Source organism: Notolabrus celidotus, chromosome 19 (assembly GCF_009762535.1).
Source record: "Notolabrus celidotus isolate fNotCel1 chromosome 19, fNotCel1.pri, whole genome shotgun sequence".
In the NCBI taxonomy this organism is placed as follows: domain Eukaryota; kingdom Metazoa; phylum Chordata; class Actinopteri; order Labriformes; family Labridae; genus Notolabrus; species Notolabrus celidotus.
Window position 1 is genome coordinate 4491409 of NC_048290.1, and position 25702 is coordinate 4517110.

Here is a 25702-nt window from a genome sequence, read left to right on the forward strand (position 1 = left end):
TTGTTGTTGTTTCAATTGGTAAACTTCCATTACAGAAATTAGCCCCAACATTTTGGTTGAAGCCATTGCAACCTGAAAAATGTCTCTAAAAGAAGAGGTTAAACTCTAAAACTTGTACTTTTGGTAGTTTTTGTTGGATGAAATCTGCATCCCAGTTTGGACCATTGCAACCTTGCAAACATCTTTTTTCATGTGAGGTTGAGCACTAAAATGTTTTTCATTAGCTGAAATTAGCATACCAATTTTAGTCCATTGAAACCTAATATTTATCTTTTTTATTTTTTGACATGTGTTGTTGAGTAAAGGTTAAGTAAAAGACGCACTGAGGATGTGGCTGTTTGTTTATCTTCCCTACTTGAGGCATTTTATTATCAGCGAAAAATAGCACCCAAATTTTGAACCATTGCAACCTCACACGTGCCTTTTTATGCATTCTGTTGAGCTAAAAGACACATTAGAGATTTGGCTGTCCATTTGGAATTGAATTAGCTGTAAAAATATGACACTTTGATCATTAACTGAAATTAGCATCCTAATTTTGGACCATTGAAATCAGGGATGTTATGGAGGGAATAGTGTCCTAGTTGTTTAAACATAACTTCAATCTTAAGGTTAGAAAATGTTTAGAAAACATTCAGACTTTAGCACGGCTAACACAGGATCACAGAGTCTGCAGGTTAACAATGTCAAATTGGTTTGCATGTTGTGGCTGACATTAGCATTAGCACTATTTGGGAGGTTAAATTATTCAAATAGTTATAGAAGGATAAACTCCAAATGTAAGTGTATGCTCTCTTTTAGCCAAGCTTTTGAGCCTGGTTGCTGCACAAGTTAAACCTCTAGACTGCTCCACTAAATTGAGCAGCTTTTCCTCAATAGTCAGTAACCAACATGTAGCATCAAGAGGTTTCTTACAGGTACTTTAGTTTTACATGCATATAGAATGGTGATTAACTTGTCTTGGATTAGTTGTTTGAATAAGAATAATAATCCATAGGAGTCTCCACCTCAAGATTAGTGTGAGGATTCTGTGGAGCGCCTGAAGAATATCAAAAGTTGTAATAAAGGGTTTGGTTATTTTTTTGTTGGACAGAAACGTGACGCTCCAGCTTCTCAGGTGTAAATATCTTTAAGTTGTGACTGTTGGTTTAAGAAAACAAGACCTTCAAATCTTTCAACTTTGGACACTAAAACTGGTGGTTTCCCTATTTTCTGATTTTACAGATTCATAGATGATGAAAATGACCACAAGTCAAACCCTCAGTTACTCCAGCCAATTTGAAACAGTATGGGGAAAATAAATCTTGATAATCCTGCCATATAATATATTTCTAAGCCAAGGCGTAGATCTGTAGAAATTGGTCTCACTCTGCATATGTCATCTGCAGAGAGGCTTCCATGTGAGTCGGCTTCTTCCATGTGTTAATATATTCCAAGCTTTGGCCTTTTACACAATGACCTTTTCAGATGATAGCTGAGGATCAGCTCTGTGTTATTGAGGTTTTTCTTTCTGTGTGCTGTTCTTTGATCCGTAGAGATAAAATGACAAGAGCCCGCTGATAGACCACCGGTCGGTGTTCTTCTCAGTTTGATTGCGGGGCAGTCATGGCTCACTGAAAACGGGTTTTGAGCAAGTCTGACTACCGGATAGAATGAATTCTGCATGTTCTTTTGCAGCCTGATTATATAACATAAGGAGAGTTAGTTAAAAGGAATTGTTTGACATTTTGGGAGATTAGAATAGTCTGTGTCTTATCTTAGCGTGGCATAAACACAAGAAATTGCTGAGGGTATTTCATTTGCTGGTTTGGTAATGATTAAACGAGCAAAACACACATTTTGAGCCTTAAAGGTACAGTGTGTAGAAATGGGAATATTTTGAGATATCTAGCGGTCAGACTCCAGACTGAAAAGCTCCCTTGGTCACCCCTCCTGTTAGTGAAGCAACGGTGGCCTTCGAGGACATAAAACTCCTGCAATGCATGATAAGTATGATCCTCCATTTGTCAAGTTTTTACTATAAAAATCTCCTTTCAATACAAAAACACATGAGGCCCGCACTAGTTTGTCCTTTCTGTGTTACAGTAGAAACATGGCGATGCAAGATGGCGGCCTCCCTTATTTGGATATAAAAGTCTCATTCTGAGATACAAAAACAAAAATAATTGTATATTCAGGTGATTATACACTTACTTATGAATTTTATTCCATTTCTACCAAGTCTGTTCCTCTAAATACTGCTAGATACCACACACTGTACCTTTAAATGTTGATTATGTTGTCTTAGAAGAGAACTAAGCGAGCTGATTCCCCTAGAGCCCAGTCGTTATGTGGAGAGAAGCTAAGCAAAGCCAACTATTTACCAAGAATATCAGTATGGTCATCATAGGCGTTTCTAGCCCATTTTTGGGGGTGCTGAAGCCCCTCTAAATTGAATCCCAGCAACCCTAAAATTTGAGAGATTTTTACATTTTTTTTACTGTATGTCCTTTTTAACAAGCTAGAAAAGTTTCAAAACCATACAGTACTTGGTTAAAACATAATATTTTAACAACAAAAATACAGAAGCTCCATCCCGTTTTACATGTGCATTCCAAATGAAAGTCCAAAAAATAACTCCAATGTCAATTTTGGGTATTTTTGGTACTCACTATAGGGGGCTGGTTTACTCCAGAAACAGAGGAGCTGCTGTATCAAAATGAGTTGTCTTTCCCCAGAAATGAGGGTTACCATGTTTCTTTTATGATTCCAATCCATTTCTCTCTTGCTGTGTCTCAGCATTTAAATAACCTTTATCAGATTTGATGGTTTAGTCACAGACTTTCCCAAAAAGTGTTATACTTTTCTTTCACAAGTGTGGGAATGAAATTGCATTCAAATGTACAAAACAGTGACATTTATCTCAGCACCCCTAAACATCCAATCTTAGAATCGCCCCTGATGGTCATGATCTCTTATCTAATTCTTGGCAAGAAGTGACCAAAATGTGGAAATATGCCTTTAAGATTTGGACGGAGGAAAGGAAATCAGCATTGTTTTAATTGGTCAGGGTTAATCTTAAATATCAAACTCTGCTGCACATCATCAGCCTTTAAAAGTGTTCTATAAGGAAGAACCAGAGGTTTTCATAAAGCTATATTCCTCATCTAAAGGTTTGTACATCCAGACAAGTGTTAAGCGTTTTAATTGGCCGGTAATTTAATCATATTTCGGGTAACCACCGATGAAATGTCAGGCGTGTTGTGGAGAAGCCTCTAATTCATACTGCACAAGTCCCCTAGGTCTTATCCACAAATAGCAGCTCCCTCAGCCGTGTCTAGGCTTTTGGTGCAGTTCAGGAGGCCACTCCATCCAAACTTAGAGTGCTTTGGAAAGTTCTTTTCCATCTTTCTAAAAATTGGACTTTGTATGGGCCTCTGTTTCATCTCTTTGCTGAAACCACTTTTTGAAGATTTACTGTAGCTGATTTCTCCTGCGTTCAGCATGTGGGCTGTCAGGCCTTTTAAAAAGTGAATTGAATCCATTGAGAGGATGAAAAGAGAGAGCCAACACAGAGTTCAACACAAAGTCACTTTTATTATGTTTAGGGGGGCAGGTGGAGCAACTGAATGGAGGGATCCTCCTGATCATGAGGGTATCTTTGTTGAAGTGGATGCTGGCTGTCTCTCAGAGGAGATAAGACAGAGGAGTGGGAGCGAGAGTCGGCTAGTGTCTCCAGATAATGATGTCCGAGTACCCGATGATCCATATGATCCGAAAAAATAAAAAGGACAGGCAGCTCCAGCAAAGCCACACATCAAAAGTCAGAATTTAAATTTCAAAATCAAGAAGAACTCAGTCCCAAAGGGTCTTGAAAGTACACACCACTTAACCAACAGTTTGCAGTGTTTATAATGTTCTCACTGTCTGACTGGTTCTAAAGCCACTTATCACACAGCAAGGCAGTAATTTTTCCTTCAAAAGAACCAGAAGTTAATCACTAGACATAAAGGGATGTGGTGCACCTTTGACTGCAGTGCCAGGTGCATTGCATTTTACATTGCAGCAACTTCCCTGCTGCAGCCTCTGCTTTGACAACTAGATCTGCTAATGGGTTCTATATGTGGATGTCTCTTTAAAATGATGGTTATCCATATAATCCACCAAAATAGCTCTCTAAAACCTTTTTGAATAATCTCTTAAACTGTGTTCAGACCAAACGTAAAGCAGAAAATTGCAACTTGTTACTCAGTCGACTTTGACCGTCGACTGTTATGTCAGTTTTTGCTGGTTTGACAGAAACCATCATCACACCGCTCAGTAAATCACACCATCTTCTCCAGGATCTGTCTGGATAAACTTGCAGACGCTTTCAGCTACTTCCTTCTTAGTACCAGATTTTTTTAAGGACCCAAATGCTACAAAGTGCCCGTCCATTTGTATCAGATGAGTGTCAGTTTCACTGTGCCTGAAAGGTCACACATCTGCTGCAATCTGGCTCACTACAGAGGTGTGAACCTAAAATACACTGACTTTGCAGGAATTTAGTGACAATATATCAGGCTAAAGGATGCTGAAATGACTTGAGATGTTTTCCACTGCAGGGACTTTACCCCTGAACTACGTGTGTGTTTTGACCAGAGGAACCAGGGTCTAAATTTAGTTCAGAGGTAGATAATCTCCCCCCTGAAAAGCCCCTGCTTAGGGGAGTAATACTTTTCAAAGGTCCTGGGACTTTCGGTTGAACATAACAGTGTTTGTGGTGTTAACTCAGTTGTTGAAACACAGAGGGAGTTCCTGGGAATACATACTGGTTTGTTTTCTCCATACGTCACTGGCCTGATTTGCAAAATCTACCCGTGACTTCAGCCTGCGGTCGAAACGCAGACAACAATGGTTGCACAGGAACCTTTTAGTTCCGGGGAAAGTAGTTGTGGGGGCTAAAGGACCCCGGAACTCTTGGTCGAAATGCACCTTTGGTCATGACGCAGGTTTGAAAATGGAAAGAAATAAAGCTATGTCAGATCTGGCGGTGATGCAGCAAGAGGGTTTCTTTTAAAATGCTTGTCTTTTATATGGAGTTTGGTGCAAGCATGACAACAATAACAATATCAGGTTGCAAGCACAGTCAAGTCTAATAGGCTTTCACAAAACAGCCTGGTGCAAATTTTGTATCCAAGTTACAAAATATGACTGAGACTTTACGAGTGACAGGAACTCAAGTGAGTGGCGGTTTCACTGTATCTAGCAAGTCACACATCTGCAGCTACCGTGTTTACTGCAGGGATGTGAACCAAAAATAAAACTGTCTTGCAGTGAATCAGCAATGTGTTGGAAAAAAAAGCATCAAAAAATGAGTTGAACATGATGGCAATATGAAAAATACATCATGCTTAATAAGATCACTTTTAAAATGCTTGTTTCTAAATGGGGTTTGGATTTGAGCACAGCTGATCCAGCATCAGGGTGCAGAAAAATCTCCACCTGTTATCCTTCCACAACACAGCCTCTTGCAAATTTTGTACCAAAGTTGAAAAATGTGACTCACAGACTTTGTGAGTAAGGAATCTGTCAATCAGAATGAGGTGAGTGGCAGTTTCGCTGTATATTGCAAGTCATACGGCAGCTGCTACCTGGCTTACTACAGGGGTGAGAACTCAAAACTGGCTTTGCAGTGATTTAGTTGAAGTGTGTGGGTTGAAAGGATGCCAAAATGACTCCAATATGATGCAGATTTTTTAAAAGATAAAAAAATGCTTTGTCAGGTCTGGATTCAGGACAACAAGATCACCAATTTTTAAAAAGCTTGTTTTTTTAAATTGAGTTTGGATTGACCATGACTGACTTTATATCAGGTTGCAGGAAAATCTCATTCTGATACTTTCACAGCACGGCTTTGTGCAAATTATGAATCCAATTTGATAAAAATGTGACTGTGATTTTGTGAGGGACAGGAATTTGTCCATCTGTCTCAGGTGGGTGGCAGTTTCACTGTATCTTGCAACTCACACATCTGCTGAGATTTAGAGGGAATTTCTTGGACAAAGGGAAGCCGAAATGACTTAAACATGATGTGGATGGGGCGCTGGTGGCCTAGCGGTCTAAGCGCCACACATACAGAGGCTACAGTCCTTGTTGCAGGGGTCGCTGGTTCAATTCCCGGCCGCGACCATTTCCTCCATGTCTTTCCCCGCTCTCTGCTCCCCACATTTCCTGTCTCTCTTCAGCTGTCCTATCAAATAAAGGCGATACAGCCTGCAAAAATGTAGCTTAAAAAAACAAAACAAAAACAAACATGATGTGGATTTGCAGAAAGACAGAAACTCATGCTTTGTCAGGTCCACCTCCAAAATACAGGACAAACTCTTTAAATGCTTGTTTTTTGAGTGGAGTTTGGATTGACCATGACTGACTTTATATTAGTTTGCAGGAAAATCTCATTCTGATACCATCACAGCACGGCTTTGTGCAAATTGTGAATCCAATTTGATAAAAAATGTGACTGAGATTTTTTAAGCGACAGGAATTTGTCCATCTGTCTCAGGTGGGTGGCAGTTTCACTGTATCTTGCAAGTCACACATCTGCTGTGAGTTAGAGGGAATTTGTTGTACAAAAGTAAACTGAAATGACTTTAACATGATGTGGATTTGCAGAAAGAAAGAAACTCATGGTTTGTCATGTCCGCCTCCAAAATACAGGACAAACTCTTTAAATGCTTGTTTTTTGAATGGAGTTTGGATTGACCATGACTGATGTTACATCAGGTTGCAGGAAAATCTAAACCTCATACTTTCACAGCACGGCTTTGTGCAAATTGTGAATCCAATTTGATAAAAAATGTGACTGAGATTTTTTAAGCGACAGGAATTTGTCCATCTGTCTCAGGTGGGTGGCAGTTTCACTGTATCTTGCAAGTCACACATCTGCTGTGAGTTAGAGGGAATTTGTTGTTCAAAAGTAAACTGAAATGACTTTAACATGATGTGGATTTGCAGAAAGAAAGAAACTCATGGTTTGTCATGTCCGCCTCCAAAATACAGGACAAACTCTTTAAATGCTTGTTTTTTGAATGGAGTTTGGATTGACCATGACTGATGTTACATCAGGTTGCAGGAAAATCTAAACCTCATACTTTCACAGCACCGCTTTGTGCAAATTGTGAATCCAATTTGATAAAAAATGTGACTGAGATTTTTTAAGCGACAGGAATTTGTCCATCTGTCTCAGGTGGGTGGCAGTTTCACTGTATCTTGCAAGTCACACATCTGCTGTGAGTTAGAGGGAATTTGTTGTACAAAGGGAAGCCAAAATGACTTAAACATGATGTGGATTTGCAGAAAGACAGAAACTCATGCTTTGTCAGGGCCACCTGCAAAATACAAGACAAACTCTTTAAATGTGTGTGTTTTGAATGGAGTTTGGTTTAACCTCAACTGATGCAGTATTTTCCTGCAGGAGTATCTCAACCTGAAGGGCTTTTGCAATGTGGCCTTGTGTGAATTTTTACTGAAATGAAAATGACTCAGTGATTAGAATTGCATGGTTCACCTTGCCTGGAACACATTTCCATCTATTTGCATCTCTGCACTGACTGCGTTTGTAACCTCAGTGTGCAAAAAATGTGCTTCACGTTTGGTCTGATCACACCTCTTAAAACACCCTTACACTATTTAAACCATATAGACATCATCAGATATTTTAAATGCTTATCAGAGCGAACAATCATTGTCACTGATCACATAGTACGGACAAGAAGTTCAGTTAAAAACTAATATCCAACATTCCTTACTTCCTGTTTTTCTCCTCAATCTCCAGCAGCAACAATAGAGACACAGTGCAGGAAAAAGAAAGAGAAGCGTTAGAATGATCTGGAGAAATGAATGACAACATAGTGACGTTACACTAAACATTTTGACAGCCCAGAAGACTGTTTGAGGGCAAGTGCCAGCACATCCGATCCCGGGAAGGTCGCACCAGCCGCTAGATTGGCAGTCTGTCTGAAACACACTCTGAGAGTCCTCTTCACATAGATTTGTGTTAATCCTGGTGTCAGGAGATGACATTTCTCAATCAAAGACGGGTGTAGGATACTTAAACCTCCTCCAAAATGTTCTCTTCGTGCTTCTCAATAACACAAACACTTTAGTCTTTCGGCATTTGCTCCCCCACTCTTTTCCTCCTCTCCTTTGGTCGCTCCTCCGTTCCCATCTGTCTCTACGTGCTGTTGGTTCTAGCAGAGGTGTCCCTTCTTTAGTAACAGTCCAAAATGGAGTCCTCCTCCTTCCTCTTCCTCCTCCTCACGCAGGTTAGCTAGCACACCTGATCGTCAGTGTTCATGCAGTAAAGGTTCATCTTAATCTGATCTGCCGTAGACTTGACCTTACCCAAGTTCAGCGAACTCAGAGTCCCGCTCTTCTCTGCTGCAGCCCAGAGTGGCCGTCCGCGGGGACTGGACCCTGCTGATTTCTTCAAGGGCACTGGCCAGAGAGTCCAGGTCCCCTGAGTCTTGGTGCTGGACTTCCCACAGACTCAGGATCACTGATGACGGGCTTTCTTGACAGGCGAAGTAGCAGAGGTTCCTACGAGCAGGGGAGAATGTGATATTGGATTAGAGTGGATCAGGGAAACCAGAAAATGACTTAGAAATCCATTTACTGAGACAATAAACAAAAGTGACAAGCATCTCCTCAACACACAGTGACAGCAATGAGGCAGGTGACAAGGACATGGAAACAACAGAATGCACCTGGACTAAAGCTTTGGTTAACAACTACAGAAAACTTGGCACAAACAAACTGTATGACTACGACAACAAATAACACTTGGTAGACTAATTATATCAACTTAAAGCTCCAGTCAGGAGCTTTTAGCTGGTTGTGAAATTAACACTGATGTCTCTTTATGACCGAAAACAGCAAACAAGACCGCTAACTAGAAGAGTGACTATTTATATTGTGTCTGAAACCACGAGCAGGTGGGTAGGTGTCAGACCAGGTGATGGAGCGCACGCTGCTGTACCACCTCCTTACAGTTTCTATGGCTAGATGATAAGTAAACATTTGACTTGTTAAAGAATAACCTCACCTCAGAATAACCTTCCACCTCAAACAAATCTCCAAAATAAGATCATTCCTCTCCTCCTCCGATCCGTCCAAAGTCATCCATGCTAGATTATTGTAATGCACTTTTAACAGGTATCAGTCCGAGCTCCCTCCACAGACTCAGACTAGTTCAAAATGCAGCCGCTCCGATTCTAACAGGCACAACAAAATACCAACACATCCCCACATAGCAGAGTTGGTCTGGCCCGGTTCTGGCCCACAATACACTTAGACTCGGCCAACATACCACAAAGAATGACGGCCCTTAAGTGGCCCGGATAAAGTTTGCCAGAGACGGCCCACACATAGGCCAGCTTAATCACAAGCTCAACCTTAATTGGCCCAGATGTGGCATGGACAGATCTGGGCCACATAAACCAAGCCACAATCGGGCCAGATGTGGTATGCCATCATATATACAATGCCATCATTGCCAGACCTGGTCCCCGTCCGGTTGACATACCACTTGCCATGCCAGCAGTCAGCCAGCAGTGCTTGATGCCAGATCTGGCTCAGACCTATCAGAACCAATTTTGCTATGTGGGTCACTCCTGTCCTCCCCAGCTTACATTGGCTACCATTTTTTTATCGTGTCGATTTTAAGATTTTATTGATTACTTTTAAAATTTGAAATGGACAGGCTCCAAACTATTCAAGAGACCTTTTAACCCCATATGTGCATGGGCGGTAGGGGTGGGAATTGATAAGATTGTATCAATGTCAATGCCAGTTGATTCTGCTTATCAAAGTAGTTCTACACAGTCTTCAGCACCAAAAGGAACCATTTTATTGTTTCCAAAATTATGTCTATTCAACTTGAACATACTGAACAATAGGTTGACCTCATTCTCGGCTGTGTGAGTCCGGACGTGGACCCTCAAGCCTGGATAAGACTTTGAATTGATAACATTTGAGGTGTACAATTCTGATGGAATTGATTAATTGGAACCGGTTCTAAGTTGGATCCGGTTTTTGATTCCCACCTCTACTGGGCAGCCCCTCAGGTCTGTGGATGCAGCTCTGCAGGTTGTGCCAAGATCCCGCCTTAGAACAAAAGGTGACCGGGCCTTTTCAGTCAGAGCTCCAAGACTGTGGAACTCCCTGCCACTGCCAATTAGACAGTCCACAACCTTAACCACTTTTAAGTCCTCACTGAAAACCTTCTTATAGAAGAGGGCATTTCTCCACCCCTAAATTGTGAATATTGCTCCACATTCTGATATCCTGTTTTTCTTTTTTCTCCCTGTCTTCACTGTTTTTTATGCTTTGTAATTTTTTGCATTTTTTGTTGTGAAGCACTTTGTAACTTTAAGAAAAGTGCTATATAAATAAAGTTTATTATTTTATTATAAATAACTTCACATGTATAGGACAGAATGCAAAGACTGCTTTGTCCACAGGGGGCGCCAAAATCAACACAGACCTAAAGTTCCTCACAGGAGCTTTAATAGACACTTTAATCCCCAATCTCTTCTCACCTTTCCTTTTTCCTCTTTATTGTAGTAACGTTGTTTTTTTGTCATTTTTATCTGTTAGTTTTTATTCACTGATTCATGTGATATGTTAAACTCTCTGTGAGGTCCTCTATAGAAACAGCTGCCTGGGTTAATTAATTAATTTCTCATAATTGCAACTAAGGGACAAAAAAGAGACATAGATCAGAGGCTCAGAATTAGAGCGGTTATAATAAGAAAGCCAATAGAGAGACATTTTAAAGGGGTACTAAAGTGACTGAACGTTTGTTAGATTTATTCACTCCCCATGAGGAGGACCGCTCAAGAGAGGACTTAAAAAAGTGCAAAATCAAAGCAAAAGAGGCCGAGTTTCTCTCTGCTTTTGAGTCTCTCGTGTGGATCAAACTTAAAAAAAAAAAAAAACACTTTATACATTTCACACAACTCAGCTCTTTGTTAGGGCTGACTGATTTCAAAGAGATATCTCACTGTGCCTGTTTTGACTGATGTTGCTGTTGTGGATTTCAGAAAACATTTGAAATTCCCTTTTATTGTGAGACACATTAGGAGAAGTGTTGTGTGATTGTTGGGAGGATCAGTCGCGGGCAAAGACGTTTTAGAAGTGGGCACAGTTTGATGTGAAGGCCGAAGCATCTCTGTTGTCTGACAGAATTCATTTATTGCTTCTTTTTTAGTATTTCACCCTTTAGATGAGTCCACCATCTGAAATGAAGGAGGCTGGAACGGACCAAATTGGGCTTTCAGAACTAAAGCATGAAATCCTTTGTATAGCTTTGGATGAATGCAATATCCTTCATTTCTATAATACGTCTGTATTTCTATCCTTTCTCACAAATCCCTTTTTCTTTTGGATTGTGTGTGATTTGTCATTGGGCTTGGGAACAAGACATTTTCACCTCAGAGACTGAAGTATATTTCATCTTTCTTCAAAATACAACCAGATATTGCTCCCATCAGACTTATGCTTCCAGGTACATGATCACCTTTCTGTCACTTTGCGGTTTAGATTTCAAGTTTAGGATTTCTGCTGGAGTTATAAGTCAGAAGCCCGGACACATAGGATTTTATTTTTTAAGGTAGTTTTGTAGCTTTTTTGCCAAGGGCAGAGACCAGGAGTAGAACCAGTGACTGCTGCAATGAAGACGACTGTCTCTGTGGATTGGGCGCAAACTTTCACCATGACATCTAACTGCTTTCCCATCAGGGTTAACTTTTACAAAGACAGTTGTATGATTGTTTTCAGCCTTTATACTGAAGTAGCTTTAAATGACAGACAGATCAAGTAACTCTTAATGTACACTACCAGTCAAAAGTTTGGAAACACCTTCTCATTCAACGTTTTTTATTTATTTTAATTATTGTAAACACTGTAGATTAATACCAAAGACATCAAAACTATGAAAGAACATATATGGAAATATGGAATTATTTAATGAACAAAAAAGTGTTAAACAAAGCAGAATATGTTTTATATTTTAGATTCTGATGGCACTGGATTTGGGGCAGAGGATTTGGGGCCGAGTCTTGCTCAAAGACTTGCTCATGCGACTGCAAGAGCTGGGATCGAAATTCTAACCTTCATATTGAGAGAAAACTCCCTGTACAATAGAGCCAGACTACACCTTCTGCACAGCTTTAACAACTAAGCCAAACTGGCACACCCAACTTACTGTCAGAAACACACAGACATCTGAATATGTTGACTCAGAGTTCATATTTTCTGACTTTATACTCAATTCATTATTAATGAGTCAAGAAAATACACAAAAAGCAGCTTTAGTGCTGAAAGTAAATGCTAGTTTCAGCCCTCTGAAGATGGCTCAAAGGTGTGGAAAACACATGGACCAGACTGTTATAAGAGTAATGTGAAGTTTTGACCCAAAGGTGCAAAAACAAGATGCACATTGTATAAAAGAAGAAACACTGAATGTTCACTTGTTCAAAGTAATGATACACTACCAGTCAAAAGTTTGGAAACACCTTCTCATTCAAGGGTTTGTATTTATTCTAATTATTTGAAACACTGTAGATTAATACTGAATACATCAAAACTATGAGAGAACATATATGGAATTATTTAATTCACAAAAAAGTGTTAAACAAACCAGAATATGTTTTATATTTTAGATTCTGTAAAGTAGCCCCCTTTTTCCTTCATGACAGCTTTGCACACTCTTGGTATTCTCTCAGTCTGCTTCATGAAGTGGTCTCCTGGAATGGTTTCTAATTAACATGAGCCTTGTCAAGAGTTCATTTGTAGAATGACTTGCCTTCTTAATGTGTTTGAGACCATCAGTTGTGTTGTTCAGAGGTAGGGTTAGTACACAATGGATAGCCCTATTTGACTACTGTTGTAATCCAGATTATGGTAAAACCAGATTATTTCATAGTTTTGATGTCTTCAGTATTAAACTACAATGTTGACAATAATTAGAATAAATAAAAACCATTGAATGAGAAGGTGTGTCCAAACTTTTGACTGGTAGTGTATCTCAAGCTGGTGTCTTTAAAAAACCCTGATTTCAGCTTCAATCTGAGCCACTCTATTTTAACTGGTTAATTATCTTGTTTGCACATTACAGTCATCAAGTCATCTTGTGCATGCAGGTTATATCTTGTGAGAACTAGTCCATTATCCTGAGCCCACAATATCATTTTCATGTGGGAACAAATTACTATCTTAGGTGCACAAGATACAAACTTGTTCCCACAATATAATTACCTTGTGGGAACAAGTTGTCAGACAAGTTTAGTCTTTCTGGTCTTTCAAGGATGAACCATTTTTTAGTTACCTTCATTGACAAGTCCAGAAATAAATCTTGTTTTAGGAAATGTAAAGCCTGATGTGAGTAAACATATCTGTTAATGACGCAAGTATAATTTTCTTGAATTACATATTTAATCTCATTTAAAGAAACCAATCAAGAAAATTCAGTTTTGAGATTTTGCAGTGTTGAACGGCTCGGTTTTAAATGTGCTTCAGATGTAAGTTGCCTCTTCTTGCAGAAACATCAACAATTATTAGTTTTAAAGTGATTGTACATCAAGTTTACAACAATACAGTCCTGGTATTGATAGTTTACAGTGTGAAGAAATTGTCTCCCAGCTAAAGTTAGAGCTTCACACAAGGATTCTGGAACACAGATGTTCCTCCTCTGCTGTTGTTATAACACCCATCCAACAGAGTGCACTGTTTCATTACAATGGGATTTCCATTGTCCCCCTCTCCCCTCTCTCCCACATCCCCTCCTCAGTTTGAACTACTCCCACACAGTCAGAGAAATAATTACAAAATCAGCTTAACCAGGAAGAGACATTCCCATTACATGCTTTCTGGTGTGTTCGACTTTGCTGTAGAAACTCTGAAATCCTTTCCCCTTCCTCGGTCACAGATGTTTGTTTTCAGACTCGCTTTAAGTGAAATTCCTTAATCACATAGTTTCTGCCACAGTTTCTTAGTCAACTTTCCCCTCTTATGTTCCTCCAACTGGCAAGACGGAGAGGATACTCACACTTAGCTCTTCTTTCCCTCAAGAGCTCGACTGCACAGATCTAAGAGTCTTCACGGTCATCAGCATTTGATTATTGACTTCTCTTCTGAAGTACAAATAGAGATCAGCTCGTACTGAAACAACTCAAAAAACCTCACACTGCCTACGCAAACACTGACCTGGCTCAACCTCTGGAGAGTTTAGCCAGGGTTGAAGCGGGGAACACATGCAGAGATGCTGCTAATGAAGAGTGCTAACACGAACACATTTTCTTGCCAGAGGCTGGCCTGTCAGCGGTCTGAGACCTTCCTTCAGATTTCTGCAAAACACGGCATTTTTCTCTCCAGTTATTCTGACTGTGCTGCGTCTCTCTCTCTCACTCTCTCTCTCTCCCTCTCGTTCTCCCTCTGTGTATGTGTTTCTAGATCTATAATGAAATCAGCAGTGTGGCGTGTTACTGAAGGCTGGTTGGTGATGGAAGATTAGGGCTGACACGGTGCCTAAATTCTAGATTAAAAATAGTATTCAAAGTGGGACAACATTTACATACTGGAGGAGACCTGAACAGGCAGTTTTTCCTGCTTTCTAGTCAGAACGCTGTGAAAACACCCCAACAAAACAAACACGCCAGGGTCATATTTTGGAGCTTACGTGACTCATCGATGACTCAGCAATAACACAATGACAACTGAGTGCAACATGTGCAGGATAATGCCAGATGAGGAGTCCATTATCAGGGATGGATGGACTCCATAGAGGCGTGAGGCCTCCCTGTCAGCCACTAATTCCTGTTAATGGACAAATCAAAGGCGTTGCACTGCGTGGATACATCATAAAGAAGAAAGTCAGACCATCACTCTGTGTTTTCACAACTTATTTAACCCAATGCTCACAGTTCTTTCCTCAGTCATGACTCTGTTTCCTTGGTAATGCTTCAGGGTTTGACTAACACCTGAAACACTCAACGCCATCCCACAAGGTCTTCAGCTGAAATGTTATTCAACCACTTAGAAACCAAACTCAGAGACAACAGGAGGGGTTTCTAGTCCTCTTAGCACTTAGCGCACTTCATTAGCATACAGGTATAAAACGATTGGTATATCAACAAGATCTAATAACAACACTGCATGTGCTAGATACTTAGCAAAGAAACCTAAGAGCATGTTTAACTAAATCAGCAACCTCAGGTCTAAAAATATGAGGCCAATGCAGTTCATCGAGGATCCACTTGAGGCTGGTTCCGGAAGTACCAGAAACCACATACACACCAATTCAAAAAAGCCAATCTTTACAGCAGAAATAAACAAGTTTACAGCCTGGTATAAAAGACGAGTGTAGTCTAGATCAGGGGTTCCCAAAGTGTGGGTCGGGACCCATTGTGGGGTCGCGAGACAAAAATGGGGGGGTCTTAAGATGTCTTCCAGAATGTTTTTTCTTTAAAGTTATTTAAAATAGTACATTTTACCAATTATAGTAGAAAATAAAGACAAAAATAGTAGCTAAACTTGAAATAAAACCTTGACAATATAAAATGTAATGAGTTTTCTGCCTTTCTTTTTGCCAGATGACTCCTAAGTTTAGGGTTAGTGAACAGTTAATTATCAAAAGCATCAGTAGCAGTAGAAACACAGCCACATGCTCATATAGGTAGGCTAATTTTCTGCAGACCAGCTAAATGAAGCCACATTTAATCACTTTGAGGGGAAGGTGGGGGTCCCAAGTCTTTGGCACCTTTATTTTGGGGGTCGCAGGCTGAAAAGTTTGGGAACCCCTGGTCTAGATGGCTCATTTGTCCATCGGCACACACTGTACGGGGGGTGAATTTTTTCATAACGTGGTAATTTCAAAGATATTGAGATTACAAGTCTTCCAATGAGAGGGACAGCTGACTTGATTGACAGGCGGGAACACTGTAGCTGTTGGCTAGGAGGCTCAAAGCCCGCCCAGAAGTTATGTTGAGTTCAACATTTCCAATATGGCTGCCACTGACAATTGGCCTCAAAACAGTGCTTTAGAAACAGAAGGGTGACGTCACAGGTACTACGTTAATTATTTATACAGTCTATGATGTAGACTCAGTGACGTGATGCTGGTTTCAACTAACCTCCCACCAGCTTTCAACTCCAGCAAAGAGCTAGAGTTGATGCCGCCTGGAAACCAACAACAATTCCTCTCAGTCAAATAGGCCACGCCCCCAAATATACCTTATAATGCAGAACTCTCAGCCTAAATACGATATGAGTGAAGGTGTTATGAAATAAGCTGCAGTCTCCTGTGTTCAAAAATGAAGCAGGTGCAGAAAAGACTGCAGCTCCTCCAGTGTGTGCTTGAGGCTGGTCAAGGCCTTGGCCCAGAGCCAAGGAAACCCCAATAGGTCCCATTTTTATAGCAGAAATAAACATGTTTACAGCCCGGTTCAAAAGGTGGTTCTGGTCTGTGTGGCTCACACTGAACGAGGATGAGGTTCTTTATTTATAACACATCCGTTTTTGATTACATTGGGGCAGACAGTTAAGCACACATTTGGACAAACAGGGGCATGAATGAGTTGACAGACAGGTGGATGCACTGTAGCTTCACATCTGCCTCAGCTCCACCTCTTTGTCTGTTTCTAGATTAACCAAAAGTTAGTTTGGGTCAGCATTTCCAATATGGCACCATTGTTGGCATCATAACACCTTTCCAGAAACCAATGGATGACGTCATTAATCACATTTACATGACCTGACTTAATCAGTTTGGTGTTTACATGTTCCTACAAATAGAATCAGCTGCTTGACATTTGCAAGAGATGTTATTCCATCTGCGCCCCTCTCCTCCTCCAGGCCCAAGCGCAAACAGACTCTTTCGTTTGGTCAGCTCCTTGTCCTGAAGATGGATATCCACCGTGTGTTCAGCGGAGAAGTTTCTATTATTTTGCTGCTCTTCTTCAAGCAACAGCTTGAGCCTTACTCCTACTGAGTGCAAGGAAGAGGAGCTTGAAAGCTTTGGTACTACCGCTACCAGGCAACACATCACCTTACTGCACTGCCCCCCTTCCGAGACGAGAAAGCCATGGATTAAGAAGCGTACGTCACTATGCATGCACGTCAAGATGTTGGCATGCGCTGGAGGAACACAGCAGGAGGGGAATCAGGAACACGGATAAATTGGACTATTTTCATTTTGATTGGTTTATAAAAAGGTTTACTCAATCCCTCGGCAATCGCATGAAATTTAAATTGGCTTGGACCTGCTTTTGCTCCAGCTACTGATACTACAATGTAATCAATGTTTCATACAATCTTTGGTTGAAAGATTCAAATTCATCCCCCCAAACCTCACAGTTTGACAGCTACAGAAATGTTTGCACAAGGCTGGAAATATAATTCATACTACTTTAGATTTGGCATTGTAACATGGGCTCCAATGGGGTTTTCTTATACCTCTTTTTGACTGAGGCAGTTTCAGGGCCGGTTCGGAGCCGGCGCTCAATTGAGAACCGGTTTTTCGAGTGTGAGTGAACCAGCTCCTGGCCAGGAAAACTGGTTCAAAGTAAAAAAAAAAGTTCAGAGTCTTCTTTATTGTCAAATAAACTGCAGTATGCACTAGACATACTGAGGATTTGATATTGCGTTTTCTCTCTCAGACCCTTAGCGTTGATTTGGAGGGGGGTCAGTGACCGGGCTAAGTCTGTGAAGGGGGCACTATGGGAAGAGGGGGGCAAAACAGGGAGAGAGTTCAGCATCCTGACTGTCTGGTGGATAAAACTGTCCCTCAGTCTGCAGGTTCTGACCCGGAGACTGTGTAATCTCCTTCCTGATGGCAACAGGCTGAAGAAGCTGTGAGACGGGTGGGAGGGGTCGCTTTTCAGGTGAGGCGGGGAGAGTAAATGTCATGGAGGGAGGGGAGAGAGGCACCAACAATCTTCTCAGCTGTTCTCACAATGCGGGATGAGGGTCATTCGGCAGGACGCAGTGCAGGCCCCCATACCACACAGAATGCTCTTGATGGTGCCTCTGTAGAAGGTGCGCAAGATGGGGGCAGGGGCTCTAGCTTTCCTCAGCGAGCCAGAGAGGCTCCAACTCTTTGCTGGTCTAGAACCGTGAACCACTTATGTCAGGGGTGAGGGGCGGGGTTGCCGTGATCCAAAACAAACCAAACATTTTTTCCGCCATTGTCCTGTAGCAAAAAAATAAAAAAGACTAACGGATTCCAAGGCAAAGCAGTGGTCGGCCGAGGAGACAAGCCGCCGTTGTCCGCCATAGTTGTTGTTGTGAAGGAAAGTTCGCGCCAGCACTGCTGGGAAAAGCAGTCACGTAAATCTGACGTCATGACATGCCTCTTCCACGGACTCGAGCGGGAGGAAAACAAACATCATCCAGCTCTGAACCAGAGCAGCACCAGCCCGGAAATACAACCTGGTCTGCGTTGGTCAAAAAGAGGTATTAGATTTTGGAGCAAGCATCTAGTGGACACTCGAGGAACTGCAGTTTTTTTGCACTACTGCTCTTCAGAGGACGCTGCTTTAAAAGGTGACATATCATGCAAAATCGACTTTTTAATGGTTCTCTACCTGAAATATGTGTCCCTGGCATGTCTACAACCCCCCCCAAAAATGAAAAAAATTAATTCTGCCCCTGTTCTGATTTCTCCACCTTTCTGTAAATGTGTCTAAAACGAGCCGTTTCAGTTTTCAGTGCTTTTTTCACACGTCACAACAACATCCGGTCTGTAACCGAAGTCAGAGCTCGGAGCTTGTTCAGCCCATAGACTGTATAAAATACAACTCAACCCTTCCTCCGTTTTTCATTCCCTGCACACGTGTGCTAACAAGGAGCTTAGGAGTGAGGCATGCTAGTTGTAGGCTGTCTTAATAAACACAAAGGTCGGTTTTACTCCCCACGTCTGCAGATTTGAAGATCTAGTGGATGATTTTTATTTTTCATGGAAAAGTGCTAGCGCTAGTTAGCATAGCCACATAGCTGCATGTTCGTAGCTGTGTACCAAGACACACGTCGACATACTGACAAATAAAACAACAAGAAATACTAAATCTGTGACCAATCCTTCAGAAAGGTCCTGCTACAGGCGCCTCTCCACAGGATCAGATTCTGGATCAGATTCATAGGTTGAAGTAACGCGGGTCTGTGAGCAGCCGTGTATAATCAGCAAACATGTAAACATTAGATCAACGTGCTGGAGAGCTGAGGACACATCCACTTCCTGAGGGGGCGTGGTCAGAGAGCTCATTCTCATTTAAAGGCACAGACACAGAAAACAGCCTGTTCTGAGCAGGGCTGAAAAAGAGGGGTTTACAGGCAGACCAACATCGGATTTCAAAGTGTTTTTATGAGCATAAACTTTAAAGACATGTTTTGGGGACCTCTTAGACCAATATATATTGATGAAAAAGAGCGTAGTATGTCACCTTTAAGAGATAACATCAGTAAATGTAGAGGGGTAGTGTGCTTTCTGCAGCTTGTGTTTCAGACGTCATCCTGTTGTGTTCACAGGTACATAAGGATTACAGTGAGTGTTCTATATTGAACAACGTTATCCCCCTCCATCTCCTCAGCTACCTTGCGGACGCTGAAGTTGTCATATTCTCTAAATAGGTTGAAGTCCCTCTTTGTGGCGGCGAGGTGACAGCTTGTTAATCAGCTGCAACTGAAATGCAGGCTTCCACTGCCTCTCTGCTTCTATGGTTTACCACGCTGGGTGATTTGTAGCAAGTGCATTAATTATCGAACCAAACTACTAAGGAGGTGTCAGTTGTCAGAAATTAATGGATACCCTGCAGCCAACCAGAATCAACGACTCGCTCAGATCGGGGGTTTTAATCTGTAAATGAACTCAGAAGTTCATTTATGGCTTGTGTTTCTCACGGATGACTCAGCAATAAAGGGATGACAACAGTGTATAATAAAGAATGATATGTCGGTTTTCGGAGCGCTATAACTCATACCTGTCAATGTGCAGCTTCTGAGCCAAGAGCTGCCAGTCCTTCCCCTTGGCATTAGCGGTGTCAAAGGTGGCGCTGATCCGCTGACGGATGGACAGGGGGATTTTAAAGGCCCTTGACCCTGTCTGAGAGGTGATGGTGCAGTCTGACTGTGTGAAAAAGGGAACCACTCCCTTTTCATTCTGGCAGCAAAAATAAGAAAAAAGGTATGAGTGTGATTTTTACACTGCTGCTGAAAATCTCAATATGAAGACAAGGACAAGGACTTATTAGGGCTATTTAGCAATCTATACATGAAAAAGCTCCCCGAGAGGCTCATTAAGCAAGCTCTTGAATCAAATCAGGAGTTATTCAGCGTAATAAAAAGAAGCTATTACCAAACTGCATGACTGCCCACGCAGCCAGCACTCATAATATCTGCTTTTTCCCCCCTCACCTCCACCACAGACGTGTAGACCTGGAGTATCTGCTCCTCGCCTTTGACCTGCCGGACGCTGATCTTGCAGGAGAGCTGCGACGAGGAGTGGCTGTAGCGCTCCAGAGAGAAGGCACACTGCAGGGGACGCTGGTTACTGGCCCACACCTGAGAAAAGGAGAACTCCTGCAGAGAGAGAGAGAGAGGAGGGAAGGGAGCCGGAGGAGAGGAGAGGGTGGACAGGGAGAACGATGAAAGGATTAGAGAGAAGAGACATTAAGCCCCCGCTAAAGACGTTTGGTTGTTGAATTCTGCTCTGCCGCCCACTTTGCTGTTTACATGATTAATTAAGACTGAAGAGGGGCCTCTTTAGCCAATCAATGCTATTGCCTCATCAAGCAGTTTACCCATTAGAAACAACATTTAGAGCCCCGTCGTCGACATGTAAAAACGCTGCGATCATTAGAGAAAAATGAATGAAACACCTTAATTTACTCACTGAGAGATAATTAAGATTCTTTATCTTACTTTGGTCAGACACCCTACAGCATGGGTGCTCTAATAGGCCCTCATTAGATCAAAAATATTAGATTTAGCAAACATTATTAGCAGAAACACATTATGCAATCCAGAGAAGTCATCCCCTGAGGATATGTCATGAGCCCAAACACAGCAAAAACTGAAATTGTCTCATTTTCAATCAACATGTCTCATCCCACTTGATTTAGGATACATTTACCTAACAAGTAACATTTGAGATAGATAGAGGGACTTCATCTCAAATATCTTGTTAAGTCAATCAATCTTGAAATGATCTTGTTTTGAGTTGTAATTAAGAAGAAACAAGGTTTATTTTACATTTATAGATTTTTTAAGCTGAGATCTTATTTGTAGAAGACGGATAATCTTGATTTAAGACAAACACTTTACATGATTTAAGTAAATGCATTCTATTGGAGAATCTATCAGAAAACAGCTCCATTGATAAAAGAAAGAAAGGAAGAAAGAAAGATAGGAAGGAAGGAAGGAAGGAAAGAAGGAAAGAAACAAACAAACAAAGAAAGAAAGAAAGAAAGGAAAAAAAGGAAGGAAGGAAGGAAGGAAGGAAAGAAAGAAAGTAAGAAGAAGGAAGGAAGGAAGGAAGGAAGGAAGGAAGGAAGGAAGGAAAGAAAGAAGAAGGAAGGAAGGAAAGAAAGAAGGAAGGAAAGAAACAAACAAATAAAGAAAGAAAGAAAGAAAGGAAAAAAGGAAGGAAGGAAGGAAGGAAGGAAGGCAAGAAAGTAAGAAGAAGGAAGGAAGGAAGAAAGGAAAAAAGGAAGGAAGGAAGGAAAGAAAGAAGAAGGAAGGAAAGAAAGAAGGAAAGAAAGAAAGAAGGAAAGAAAGGAAGAAAGAAGGAAAGAAAGAAGGAAAGAAAGAAAGGAAGAAGGAAGGAAGGAAGGAAGGAAGGAAGGAGGGAAGGAAGGAAGGAAGGAAAGAAAGAAAGGAAGGAAGGAAGGAAGGAAGGAAGAAAAAAAGAAAGAAGAAAAAAGAAGAAAGAAGGAAAGAAAGAAAGAAAGAAAAGAAAGAAGGAAAGGAAGAAGGAAAGAAAGAACGAAAAGAAAGAAGGAAAGAAAGAAATTAAAGAAGGAAAGAAAGAAAGAAAGAAAAGAAAGAAGGAAGAAAGAAAGAAAGAAAGAAGGAAAGAAAGAAAGAAGGAAAGGAAGAAAGAAAGGAAGAAAGAAAGAAAGAAAGAAAGAAAGAAAGAAAGAAAGAAAGAAAGAAGGAAAGAAAGAAAGAAGTAAGGAAAGAAGGAAGGAAAGAAAGAAAGAAAGAAAGAAAGAAAGAAGGAAAGAAAGGAAGAAAGAGGAAAGAAAGAAAGAAAGAAAGAAAGAAAGAAAGAAAGAAGAGAAAGAAAGAAAGAAAGAAAGAAAGAAAGAAAGAAGGAAACAAAGAAAGAAGGAAAGAAAGAAAGAAAGAAAGAAAGAAGGAAAGAAAGAAAGAAAGAAAGAAGGAAGGAAGAAAAGGTGTTTTTTTAAAGGGTGGGTTTCAGTTTTCAGGCACTGTTCCTTCTAAATCAGATAAAAATATTCATCCTTAACTACATGAACTACATGCACAAAATGAAACACCTTCTTTAGAGCACAGCTGGCTTCTCCTAAAAAACAACACGACTGAATATTAGTATATCCAGCTCACTATGAGAAGACATTATATCATTGTCTTACATCATATTATTTTAGCCTGTACATATTAGTCATGCCTATTTGTTGTTCTTTCTGTATTTATAGCTGATGTTATTGTTATTATATATATATTTCTTTTTATTTGTATGTCTTATTCTTATACCTTGTACAAAGAGAGCACAGTTTACCTAAGTCAAATTCCTTGTGTGTTCAAGCATACCTGGCCAATAAAGCTGATTCTGATTCTGATTATATCAAAATGCTCAAATTAAACTTTGTCATCTTATTCCAAGTACAAGATGATCTTAAACCTCGAGAAGTGCCGCTATAATACAACTCAAATTAAGGTGAATATATCTCAACTGAAGAAGTTGAAGTGAAATCAATTTTTTTGAGTGAAAAAATATTAAATGTTATCATTCCTGTCTTATTCCCAGACACTAAGCTTTAAAACACTGGTAAAGTAATGCTTAAAATAAGTTTTCCCTGCTAATTTTAAGATCATAGTTTTCTAAATATCACGTCTTATTTTAAGAAATCTTAACAAGCAAATTTTCACTTGTTCTATTGGCAGATTTCTTTGCTTATTTCAAGGTAAAAGTACCTTCAAATACATTTGGAGGGGCATTTTTTTCCAGTGAAGCCCTTAATTCAGTCTCTCCATGTCATATTTACCTCTTTATTGACTTTTCTGAATTCTTACTATCAAAATATGCCTTCATTATTCTTGTGAGTGCTAATCTGTTAGATACACTAATGTGTTTACAGAATGAGGACAGAAGTACCTCCATTTAACTGCACTATACTTCGCCCTAAAAGTGGCAGCAGATAAATCACACAAAAGAAGCTTTGGTGTAAAATGGCATCTACGAGGCCAATTTTATCTCCCATTTCTAACCGCTGTGTGACCCAGACGGAGACGTGATGAGAACGGGTCAAAAACACTGTTTTACAGATGAATCATCCCCTCTTCAGATCCATCAAAAGGCAGGACAGCTGCTTGTAAAAGCCTCTTTAAGGTGAAAGTGGTGTCTGACTGGAAGCCTAAAGTCCTCTCCTCTCTGTAGGAACCTCACCTCACTTTTAAGCTCCTCCCACTCCCTAAAAAAAAAAAAATCCCTTGTTGCAATTCTGGAGGCGCTATGGTGGGCTAATTCTGCTAATAGGATGTCTCTTCTGGGCTAAACATCATAGGGCAGAGCTGAACATGCAGCATGCAGACCCTTAGGAAGTTTTGTGTGTGTGTGTGTGTCTGTGTGTGTATGCCTGGTGGTCATAATTAATATTGTACGGGGTGTGTGTGTGTGGGTGAGATAGCTAGCCTCAGTGATCTCCTGCTGTGCCCTTGCTGCTGTCCTCTGCGGCAGCTTTGATGTGACCATGTAAGTGAAAGGGAAACTGGGCGAGGAGAGAGAGCGGTAATAGAGAAACTATAGACTGTGTATGTGAAGTGGGAGCAGCCATGGCGGTGTTGTCTGTTGGTTGATGGATTTCCTGTTCTGAAGCTTTGGAGTGTGGCATTAAGGCTGGGGTCGTATTGGTCTTTTGAAGCCAGCTGTGACTAAATTTAGACGAGGGGGAGGACATGCATTGCTATAGTTCATGGTAATGAAATCTCAATAACAGTAGCTACAAGTTCATTTGAGCTAAAACAGGACAAACATCTAAAAATAAACTTCATGATGTTTTAAAAACACTTCAGACTTTGCATTAAGCCCATAAACTCAATAAGGAAATGTTTCCTGAGGTGAGGAGAGGTCTCGTTTTCTTATAGACCTTTACTGAACACATTTTTGCTCCAAGTAGAGTGCCCCCTGTGGTCATGAGGAAGAATGCATGTTGACGGCAATTGTGAATTTAAAACTGGAGGCTCTGTCTGCTTCTTAAATAAAGTTAAACATCTCCATGTTATGGTTTAGAGTTGGCTGTGCACATTTTTCGTCAATCAAAGGAAGCAACGCTCTTTAAACTCTGAAAGGGACCTTTAAATATAAATTAACATAATGCGAAACAAAAGAAGACTTTGAACTATTACTTCTCTCCTAAATCTCATTACAAAAATGTCTTTTAGTCAACAAATCAAGTTAGCAATAAAGCCATTTCTCAGGCTTACATATAACTACATTTCTTTGCAACAACTGCTCGAGTAATTCGATTTTAATGTACATTATTCAATCTTATTTTATTTGCACTGTGTTTATGTATCTTAGTATTGTATGTTTAGCTTTGTTTGGGTTATTTTTGTAATTTCTTCTGCTTTTGATCTGAACAGCACTTTGGTCAACCCCGGTTGTTTTAAACGTGCTCTATAAATAAAGTTTGATTTGAGTTGAGAGTTGCCCCTCAGTGCTTATTATAAATGATGCATGTTTAAGACAATTATTAAATTGGCTTCACTTTGAAAACCAGAGGCTCTGCCTTCTTTTAAATTGATTCTAAGGTCTCTACTTGGTTCAGGGTTGGTAGTTCAGATACCTAGCAATGTCCCAAATCACATCTGCTTAACCATAATTTTTATTTTATTTCTAAAATAATTTTTGGGGCATTTTTTGCCTTTAATCGATAGGACAGCTGAAGAGAGACTGGAAATATGGGCAGTAGAGAGTGGGGGAGGACATGCAGTAAATGGTCGAGGCTGTAATTGAACCTGCGACCTCTGCGATGACTGCTATTGCCTCTGTATATGTGGCGCACGCTTAGACTGCTAGGCTAATGGCGCCCCTAACCATCATTTTTTAAATTAATATTTTGCAGATAAATTAGACTAGCAATTGAAAACTTAAATTCAGTTGCAAATGTTAACTGAAGTAATAATTCCAGCAAAAAGTGTCCTAATTTTCCTCTTTGGTTATGTACGATCACGCTCTTTTTGTGCCAGTGGTCGCCCCCTGCTGGCCATTTCAAAGGATGCAGGTTGAACAGATTTTCATTTAAGCTTCACTTTTGAAACCAGGCTACATCTACCTCCATACACAGTCTATTAAACTGAATGAGAAGCTGGGTCACTTTCTTATCTGTAGCCACACATTTAGACCACTTCTTACAACAAGTGGCTTCCTATAGGGTATAGGCTGTTAAAAAATGCAGGTTTGAGGCTCTCCTGCTCATTGGCCTTCGTCAACTCGTTGTATACA

The 25702-nt window shown here is 40.6% G+C and overlaps 1 protein-coding gene across 1 annotated transcript in view; it reads right to left on the reverse strand.

Moving 5' to 3' along the window:
• Positions 1-3556: 3556 nt before the first annotated feature.
• Positions 3557-25702, reverse strand: part of unc5da (unc-5 netrin receptor Da) — a 389274-nt gene continuing 367128 nt past the window's right edge. The window contains exons 16-18 of the mRNA XM_034710336.1: positions 20428-20592; positions 19995-20173; positions 3557-8559 (exon numbers count right to left, since the gene is read on the reverse strand). Of these exons, the coding sequence (XP_034566227.1) occupies positions 8361-8559; positions 19995-20173; positions 20428-20592 (543 nt within the window). The 3' untranslated portion in view covers positions 3557-8360. The remainder of the gene's footprint in view (positions 8560-19994; positions 20174-20427; positions 20593-25702) is intronic.